Source organism: Lygodium microphyllum, chromosome 18 (assembly GCF_053477565.2).
Source record: "Lygodium microphyllum isolate KBCC chromosome 18, Lygodium_microphyllum_v1.1.10, whole genome shotgun sequence".
Lineage (NCBI taxonomy): Eukaryota > Viridiplantae > Streptophyta > Polypodiopsida > Schizaeales > Lygodiaceae > Lygodium > Lygodium microphyllum.
The window spans coordinates 61,163,433-61,173,695 of record NC_141152.1 but is presented as its reverse complement, the minus strand read 5'-3'; the positions used below and the strand labels follow the sequence as shown (position 1 = coordinate 61,173,695).

At 40.8% G+C, this 10,263-nt stretch overlaps 1 protein-coding gene across 1 annotated transcript; it reads left to right on the top strand.

The window, feature by feature from the left end:
* Positions 1-1,451: 1,451 nt before the first annotated feature.
* Positions 1,452-3,931, top strand: LOC148020938 (hydroxycinnamoyltransferase-like). Its single transcript, XM_087699479.1, has 2 exons — positions 1,452-2,105; positions 2,653-3,931. Exons 1-2 carry the CDS (start codon positions 1,650-1,652, stop codon positions 3,673-3,675), a joined length of 1,479 nt encoding a protein of 492 aa, XP_087555605.1. The 5' UTR covers positions 1,452-1,649; the 3' UTR covers positions 3,676-3,931.
* The last annotated feature ends 6,332 nt before the right edge of the window (positions 3,932-10,263 follow it).

Here is a 10,263-nt window from a genome sequence, read left to right as displayed (position 1 = left end):
GATTGGTTCTAGCATTAAGAGTTATAACTTTATGCATATATATATTTTTGTAATGGTATCCAATTTTGGACTTTCATTTGGTACTATATTATGAGAACATCATTATATTGTCTTCTTGTTTTCAAGTAAATTGTAGTGTCTTTCTTGTATATGTATTTACGTATTACATCGTAGTTTTTGTACCTGTGATTTTATATAGGTTTTACCTATAATCCATATTTGAGAGGATAACAGATATGGATCGATGATTTGTCCCCTAGAGAGCCAAATCCCAGCCTGTTTTTTTCCCTTCTACACAAGTTGTGGTATAAGGGTTGGCACAATTTTTCTACAATTCTCTCTATATGTTTTGGTACACTTTCTTGAGATCATTAAGTATATCATGAGTATAATTGTCAAAACTATCATTGGCATATGTTTGATATGTTTTGATGCATATTCCAACACAAATAGTGACACATATTCCAATAACTTTATCAATGCACAAAGATTGTAGCTTTTGCCTCATTGTGTGTAACTAGAGGATTTTTAAAATACTCCTTGAAAGTAGGCCATATGTAGCTTACAAGCATACCCCCAATATTATCTACTAGAGAGTGACATCGTAACAACAATATTGCAATATCACATTATTGATAATATTGTGATATTGTATGGAAAACTAGTGTGCCCCAAGTTTGGGTCAAATCTTCAATCTCCTAGCTAACTTAGGCTCATCTTAAAATGTATTACTATTAGATACTTAAGTTTATAGCCTTGTAATTTAAAATTTTAACTTTTAAGCTTGAAATTGTGAACATGCTACACAAAAGGAGTACGTGATGTATGAAAATCCATATAATAAAAAATTTTCGATTGAGTAGATTTGGTAATGACTTGTGTAAGAATATAGAGTTTTACTTCTATTTCGAAAAGCATATAATTTCATTCAATAAAAATATTTCTAGACCCTATGCATTTTCTTTGCCTCTATCTCCCACCCCCTCCCCAACCTACAGCCTTATACACAAATTAAAATAAATCTCTCTCTCTCTCTCTCTCTCTCTCTCTCCACATCCAATCTTCGTTCACTTCTAATTTTCTACTAGGGGGAGGGACAGACCCTAAAGAGAGAACAAAGCAAAAAGAGAGCAAAAGAAAACAATAAATTTAGCGAAAAATATAAGAGTAATACAACTTGTCACCTATGATGATTGACTTTAGTTGAGTTGAAATAATTCATTGTCCTAGTTGACTATGATATACTTCGAATCATTCAATTATTTAAACTAAAGTTGCTAACAATGAGGATAGCATGTTTTTATAGTCAATGCTAAGTCTAAACAATGTTCGAGGATTCCCACACAAAAGAGAATCTCATGTTCGTGCATAAGTCCAACTTGCACTCCACCTTCTCTATATCTCCTTTAAGGCATCGTAGGATTGTTTTTTTACGTAAGTCCAACCTCCCCTGGCCCTTCTCGATACATTTCTCTCAAGGCATCTTGAGATTGTTCCTACAGTTTCTTCTCCTCCCCTCGTCTTCCATCTTGGGATTATTCCTACACTTTCTTCTCCTCCCCGCGGGCACATATAATGCGTTGCTCTCGACAGGCCACACGCATCCCCAATTAGCTACCTTACATAATATAGGTCTCCAATCAACAAACATGGCGGACTCGATTACCGTGCTCCGCACGTCCATGGTAGTACCTGCTTCCCCCACCGTCGTGAAGCACATGTTCCTGCCCTCAACAGACGCCTTCTGGCACGAGATGTACTACAACACAACCGCCCTCTTCTTCACATCAGCTCCCCCTGATGCAGCCGAGAGGCTGAAGGCCAGCCTTTCGCTAGCTCTGGTCCATTACTACCCTTGGGCTGGGCGGCTTGCGCTACAGTTCGCGGGATCAGATGATGAGAAGCATTATGGTAGTTATATAGGAAGGCGGCTTGTCATTGACTGCAACGATAAGGGCGCGGAGTTTATTGAAGCTTCCATCAACTGCCCCATAAGTAAGCTTGCAGCAACTGGCTTTCAGACGATGACATTCTATGAAAAGCTATGCCGTGAGGTTGATTACCGCGGAGAATGTCTCTTCACAAGCCCACTGCTGTCTGTGCAGGTACCATCTTATGTAAGGAACCTTAATGAACTAAGCAGATTAAGCTGAATATCTCGCGTCTTGTGCAGCTGAATGAGATTGGCAAACTCATCAAACTATTTTCGTCATATCTTACAGTGTCATTCACCTAATGAGTTTTTCGTATTGATTTTATATGATTCTCATTCATCTTCAGGTTTATCCATTAACACCCTCCGTATGTGTAGACTGCCACTTGAACCATCATAACAGAATCTAAGATAGAAATGTAAGACGAATTTAGCTTTACTAGATTGTTCAACTTCGGTCTCTTGTGTAGTACAATAATTTGGTCACCTAAGATCGTATGGTATTTCCTGTCTGTCCACGCGATTCATGGCGGTGCTGCAGGTAGCTAAACTGATAAGAACATAATAGAACTTGGATTTTCTGCTGTTCTGGTCTAATCAAACTGTCGGATATTGCGGTAGAATGATTGGCATATGAGAGGAATTACAGAGCTAAGTGCCTTTATAACTAAGCCTGCTGTGGAGGTTCCAGTAATGAATGGGTTTGTTGTGCATTGCAGGTGACACAGTTTTCAGATGGCGGGCTTGCAATAGCTATGGCACAAAGCCATGTGGTGGCTGATGGCCAATCTATGTGCGATTTCATATTGTCATGGGGGGACTGTGCCAGGGGAGAAGCGTTGGCGATCATGCCAATACACGAGAGGGAGAGGCTAGCATTACCGAATCCATGTGCTGAGAAGGCTAGGCTAAGCTTTGTGAAGCCCGACGCAGGAGAAGGAGGAGAGGAGGACCGAGGAGTACAAGAAGCCGAAAATGGACACAAAGAGACGGGAGTCAGAGAAGAAGCCAGAAAGACGATGGGTGACGGCCGAGAGGATGATCAGCCGCCATTACTGTTACAGTGTGTGTTTGCAGTGCCCCTGTCGGCCATCCAAAAGCTCAAGGCCCTGGCCGGTCGATCGGGGTCCTATTCCTCGTTCGAGGTTGTGTGCGCGCACTTCTGGAAGCGGGTGACCGTCGCAAGAGATCACTTGGATTCTCCAGACAGAACAAACTTCTTCATGAGCGCCAACATGCGTAGCCGCCTGATCCCTCCCCTCCCAGCCTCCTACTTCGGCAACGCCATCATGTTTGGCACGGCAAATGCCTGCGCGGCCACCATCGCCAGTGAGCCCTTCCCTGCCACCGTCGCACGCGTCCATGCAGCCGTCGTCTCCTCCATCGACCCCGATAACTTCCATGGATTCATGCACTGGCTCGAGCTCCACGATAACACGTCCTCTACTCCCCTCGGCGACCTGGTGTGTCATCTCCAGGACCCTTGCATCAAGGTCGTGTGGTCGCCCAGATTCCCTGTCTATGATGCGGACTTTGGATGGGGACCGCCTGTAGCTATACGCCCGGTGAAGGTTTATGGCGACGGCGACGTGGTTATGTTTCCTAGTAGGCCTGACTCCGCCCTTGGTGGCATTGAAATCTGCATGGCCCTCCCCGCCGCTGTCATGCGCAGGTTTCTCAGAGACCGAGAATTCCTTGTCCATGTACAGCTAGCAAGCCCATCCTTTGACGATTTCAGCTAGCTAGGTTGAAGCATACAACTCTGCTTTGGGCTCACGACATGAGGCAGTTTAAGTCATCTGGGTTGACATGTGCACCCGATCACATGCTTGTTCTTGTTTCCCTTAGGAATATGGATGCGATGTGGCATAACAAAAAAGCTTTTCGGAGGTTCTTTGTAATAGTATAATTACAATGTGGCAAGGTACTTAAAGCTTGATCGAGTTTAGTTGATGTTTCTACACTGGAAATAAGTACCTTTGATTATAATTTTAATGAATGAACAACTTATTCTAAAAGCTTTAACTATTTTGTAATATTAATGCATGGAGTAACTTATTCAAGGAACTCTGACTATTTATCAATCCTATTAATCTTAACGAATTGAAGTTTACTTTAACCATATGTAAGCAAAATGAATCTCTCCTTTGAAATATTATGAGAGTTGAAAGCGTATTTTTTAATGTATGATATTATTCTTGCTAAGTTGAATGTTCTTTTAATCAAATTTAAGTACAGTAAAATATCTCTTCTAATGTATCACTACAAGGAAATGGGGCAAGAGCGATAGCCATTTGCAATGCCAAAAAGTGGCGTTGCTAAAAGTGCCGCTATTAGCGTCACAAGTTCTATTTGCAACACAAATGACACAAATAGTGAAACTAATAGTGACACCGGTCTGAGAAAAAAGTTTCGGAAACCTGAGTGTGACATTTTTCGAGAAAATATTTATGAGAAAGAATAAAAGAGAGAGCGAGAGAGTTTAAAGCTTTGAGAGGGAGAGGGAGAGAAAGAGGAGAGAGAGGGGGGGGCTCATCACCACTATCACCATCGCCGCCGCTATACACGAAGAAGAAAGAGAAGTGTGCAAGGGAGAAGGGAGGAAAGGTGCGAAGAGGAGGTACAAAGGGTTTCATCTTCAGGCCTTTGAGGTAGGTACATTGCCTCTTCTTGTATTATTTTTGTGTTTTCTTTTTCTCTTTTTTTGTTTTTCTTTGTAAAGAAATGCATGGAAAGAGAGGAAGGGAGGGAGGAAAAAGAAGAAAGGGAAAGGAAGAGAAAAAGAGGGAGAGAAAGGGAGAAAGAAAACAAAGAGAAAGAGGAAAAGAGAAATGAGAGATGAAGGGAGGGAGAGAGGAGGATGAGTAAGAGAAACGAGGGAGAGGAGGGGGAGAAACAAAGAGAGAGGAAACAAAGAAAGGAAAATAGAGAGAAAAAGAGAGAGGGAGAGAAATAAAAAGAGGGAGAAGAAAGGAAGAGAGGAGGAGGTAGAAAATCACGGTGAGGTAAATAGAGGAAGGAGAGTGAAAAGAAGAGAGAGAGAGGGAGAAAGAGAGATAGAGAGAAAAACAATAGAGAGTGAGAGAGAGACAGAGAGAAATTAGAAAACAATGAGACAAAATGAAAAGAAAGAAAAGTAAAGGGAGAGGGGGGAGAGAAAGATAAAGAGAGGTGGGGTGACATTACTTTCAATATCTTTGTTTTTTAAGCTTGTTATTTTTTATATTTGATTGTGTTGCAACAAGATGCGAGTTGAGTGAGAGTGGGGAGGGCAGAAGGGTGAGAAATAGAGAGAAGAAGGGAGGAAAAGGAAGAGAGAGACGGAGAGAAATAAAAAAGTGATTCTTCTTCAAGCTTTGAGATAAGTGCATTATCTCTTCTCTCTTTGCACTACAACAAGCGCCAGCAGTTATAGACATGCTTGGTACACGCGCATAATTGAGCACGTTTAACTGTGCGTATATAAGCGCGTCTATAAGCGCATGTATATAGATGCAATTAGTGCCCTATATATACGCACTTATAGACGCGCTTTCAGATGCGCGCACAGACGTGCACTAAAATTTTAAAAAAATTTGAAAAATATTGCTGGTGTGTCGTTCTTTTCAAAGTAGTCATGTCTTGCATTTCTTTTGGGTTTTTTTTGACATGCGCACGATACAAAGAGAGGAGAAAGGAAGAGGCAAAGAATAAAGGGTAAAGAGAGGAGGAAGCAAGAGGCAAAGAGAAAGGAGAGGGAGGAGAAGAAGGAGTTTGTAGCCCTATCGCTGTCCATCACAACACTGATTCAAGGTGAGTCCTTCTTCTTCTTCTTCTCTCTCTCTCTCTCTCTCTCTCTCTCCCTCCATCTCTCTCTCTCTTTCTCTCTCTATTTTTGCTTTGAGTTGTATTTTGCTACCTTCTTAGCTTTTGGTATGTTTGTTGCGACGAGGAGAATAACTAAAGAGCAAGGAGATGGAGGAGAAGAAGGAGTTTGTAGTTGTGTTGTTGCCCATCACAACAAATATTCAAGGTGAGTCCTTCTTCTCTTCTCTCTCTCTCTCTCTGTTTACTCTGAGTTGTATTTTGGTTCCTTCTTAGCTTTGGGTATGTTAGTTGTTGCTTGCTTTTCCTAGTTTTATTTTGTGCTTCAATGCTAATTCGCATCTACAAGCGCGTCTGATATACAGAGTAGACGCGCTCGTAGACGCGCAAGTGTTGAGGATCCATGAAACCTCCTAGGTTTTTTTGAGTTTTGTGGAGGTGGCGCTTGTAAGAGTGTGTCTGATCCACAGAGTAGACTCACCTATAGACGCGCTCGCGTTAAACAACCACACCTCCTCTGAGGTTTTTTTTAGTTTTGTGGACCTGGGCATGTAGGAGCGCGTCTAGCGTGTAGTGTACACGCACTAAAAGATGCGCAACTTTGTTATCCAAAATATGCAAAGAGAAAGAGAGAGAGAGAGAGAGAGAGAGAGAGAGAGAGAGAGAGAGAGAGAGAGAGAGAGAGAGAGAGAGAGACAAACAGATAGACATGTAGATAGAAATACTCACTACAATGCAATGGTACCTTAAGTGTAACAGATCCTTGCAATAGATCCTAGCTTATAAAATCACTTTTTTTTTGCTGTATTAGCTACCTTGTAAAATTACTTATCTCTCACACTGGTACTACACGATCTTTGCAATGGACTTTTATGAAAAGGGGCTCATCATAGATAAGGTATGTTTTGTTATTGCATGAGCAGTATGGCTAATATTCTTGAGTAATGCTCTTGTGTTTTCCCCAAACACACAAAATTTCATGGGGGGGAAAAAGAGCCAGAGAACATGTGGTTGCATGGCAACCACATGCTCTCTTGTTTTCTTTTCATACACTATTTTGTGCCTCTATATTTGCATCTAATTTGCAGGTGAAATCGCATCTATATGCGCATGTATATGCGCATCTATAAGTGCGTCTATATGAGGATCTATATTTGGGTGTATATGTGCGTCTCTATGCACGTGTAGTCTTCACTATAAGCGCACTTGTAGATGCAAAATTGTAGACGCACTAGTAGACGTGGTAATAAACGCGCCCGACATTTTTAAACACAATTCAAATATTGCATCTACAAGTGCGTCTATGGAGCCTTTTTGTTGTAGTGTTGTTTATCTCTTTTCTTTAATTCTCTATTTCTTCTTGTTGATGAAGAGATGTATAGAGAGAAGAAGTGAGAGAGATCAATGCAAGGGAGATTGAGAGAGAGAGAGAGAGAGAGAGAGAGAGAGAGAGAGAGAGAGAGAGAGAGAGAGAGAGAGAGAGAGAGAGAAACCATTGCCACTGCCAATCCACCACAAAAAGAGAGGGTACAACCGCAAAGAAGAAGGAGGGAACAGGTGTGAAGGAGAATAAGAAGGAGAGAAGCGTAAAAGGATTCTTCTTCAAGCTTTGAGGTAAGTGCACTCTCTCTTCTCTCTTTATTTTTCTCTTTTCTTTATTTCTCTCTTTCTTTTTGTTGATGAAAAGATGTATGGAGAGAAGAAGGGAGAGAGATCAACACAAGGGAGATTGAGAGAGAGAGAGAGAAGAGAGATAGGGAGGTTGCCGCCACTGCCACCACCATTGCCACCACATCCACGAAAAGAGAGAGAGAGATAGGGAGGTTGCCGCCGCTGCTACCACCATTGCCACCACATCCACAAAAAGAGAGGGGACAACTACAAAGGAGAAGGAGGGAACCCATGAGATAAGTGTATTCACTTTTCTCTCTTTGTTTTTCTTTTTTCTTTACTTTTTACTTTTTTCTTGTTGATGAAGAGATGTATAGAGAGAAGAAGGGAGAGAGATCAACGTTGTCATATGGAGTACATGTGGGACCAAATGTGGGAGTTCACAAAAGTCCCTCGTTGCAGGGATGCTTTGTGAGATGGGAGCAAAGGATGATGAAGAATACTCAACTCAAGGCAAATACATGAAGTAAGAAGAATGGTTAGGTTTCTCATTCAATCAAATACATATGTGGGTAAGGTAAGACATAAACGAACCATATATCAAAGAAACGGGTGTAGTTGGAGGCACAAGCCTCTTCCACTTCCTTATGGCTTCACACAGCTGCTTGCATTAATCTTTCCTCTCTGAAATTAAAGGCATTGTTTCATGTACTTGATCTTGCATAACTATAGTAACTATAGTCTTGTATAAACGTAGGTGATGACACCTCTTTAATGCCCCAGAGCTAGATTCAACTGCACCTTGCACCCACAGGCTTCTCCGTGGAACAGACAGACCATCCTAGTATCAAGCGACTCTCTTCCTCAAAGCAGCCTACTCTCCAACTACTTCTTGGATGGTTGGCAATGCTTCTAATTTGCAACCCTCAGAGTTTATCGTTCACAAACTGCTGCCAACTTGCACTAGAAGCATGGTAGCTCAATCCTATCCTTTTTTGAATTCTACCACTTATGGCCTCTTTTTCATTTCCTTGAACATAACATTAGCTAGCTTGCTATCCATGCATGTTATCAACTCCTTTCCTTGAGCACAGGGCTTTGCATATGTGAGGGGTTCACTGTTTGGCGATCATTGTTTGCCGATTGATGACCTCCTGAAGTTGCCTCTCTAATTTGGCAGCTTCTAATTCTTGCTTTCGTCCTGATTCACCAGGGGATCCACTAGGGTTTACCATATGGTACCACGTGAGTGTAAGGGAGGGGGGTTATTTAAGAAAAGGAATGTACATTTTATAAGGTAAGGTCCCATAAATAGGGGGTAGATAAGGGGTATTTTCATATATTTCTTGCACGCAAGTGACATCTCCTTATTACTACTAGTGAATCCCACGTGCTTGATTCATGACTACAATTTACACCACAAATTCACATCATATAAAGGCATTACTACTAGGAGGACAATTCTGATGGCACTGATCAAGGCCCCATAGTAAGAAACATAGAGCTCTCTATACAATCGCAGCAAACCTTACTTTTTTGAGAGATAGAGCTTCCTCACACTGGAAAGCCTCCCATGAATAGCGCTCACACAATATCGAATTGTTGGGACTAATTAGGGGAAAAGCAGGAAGACTATCTTTCTCATAAAAGCGACACCTTGCTAGAGAGAGAGAGGAAGTTACCACTGCCATTTCTGTCGACATCCACGAAAACAGAGGGGATAAGTGCACTCAAAGGAGAAGGAGGAAAACCGTGAAGGAGAAAAAGAAAAAGAAGGAGAAAAGCGCAAAATGATTCTTCTTCAAGCTTTGAGGTAAGTGCATTCTCTCTTTTCAAAGTTTATTGCATTTCAGTGCATTTTCTCCTCCAGTTGGGATATTATGTGCATTTCCCACTTGGCAATAGTAGCTAACTAGCTGGCTACTATTGGATCTCGTGTTTCAAAGGATGATATGATTGTAATGGCATTGAATGGGTTATGCAAGGAGTATAAGGCATTGAATGAGTACTTAGGATGACCAAGAAGATAGATTGTTTTCTATGCAACATGTATCAAAGAATATGCCTAAGCAAAGAAAAGACGAGAAATGGTACATAGACTGAAGAGCATCTATACCACTATTTTTATCTTGTGACACAAATCAAAAGCTTTATTATCTTTTAAGCAATATCAAAAAGCTGTAGAACTTTATACTAGTCGTCGCATCAAGAAACTTTCTATTAAATAATGGTGGATAATACATTTCAAATGATTTTGATGATTATTGTAACAATCAGGGTATTCATCATGAATATATGGTTCCCTACTCTCCTAAATAGAATGGTATCAAATAAAAATAGGACTATTCTGAATGCCATGCAATGTATGGTCATTCATTCTAGCTTATCTTGATGTTTCTGGGCTCGAGTAGTCTTAAAAGTAGTATTTGTGCAAAATCATCTTCCTACAACTGCTCCTTCTAGTAAAATACTGATTACTACTTGGACATGTGAAACTCCTTCTGTTTCATATTTTGGAAATTTTGGATGTATTGCTTATATTCATGTATCCAAAAAGACTCACAAAAAACTTGATCCTCTTAGTTTGAAAGTTATTTTCATTAGATATTCAAATTTTTCTAAGGGATACAAGTTTTATGATCCATCTTCCAAGAAGGTAATTGTAAGTCACGGTGCTATTTTCAATGAGCAACTTATGTCCAACAAATGGTCCCAGGAGGATACCGGGCAGAAGTGGTCACTAGAAGACGTTGATAATACAAATTCATTACTCACTTCTTTTCGTTTTCTATATGATAATGAACCTCCTTCACGAGATAATATTGACTATTCAAATTAGGATTCACAACATGCACCTATTATTGCTGATGATGACCTTAGCATTGATCTTTATGTTATTCTTCCAATTGATAATG

Bases quoted from the DNA above. Each gene is read 5' to 3' on its own strand.
- LOC148020938 (XM_087699479.1), top strand. From the start codon at position 1,650: ATGGCGGACTCGATTACCGTGCTCCGCACGTCCATGGTAGTACCTGCT. The intron at 2,106-2,652 runs GTACCATCTTAT...TGTGCATTGCAG, and splicing joins GCCCACTGCTGTCTGTGCAG to GTGACACAGTTTTCAGATGG.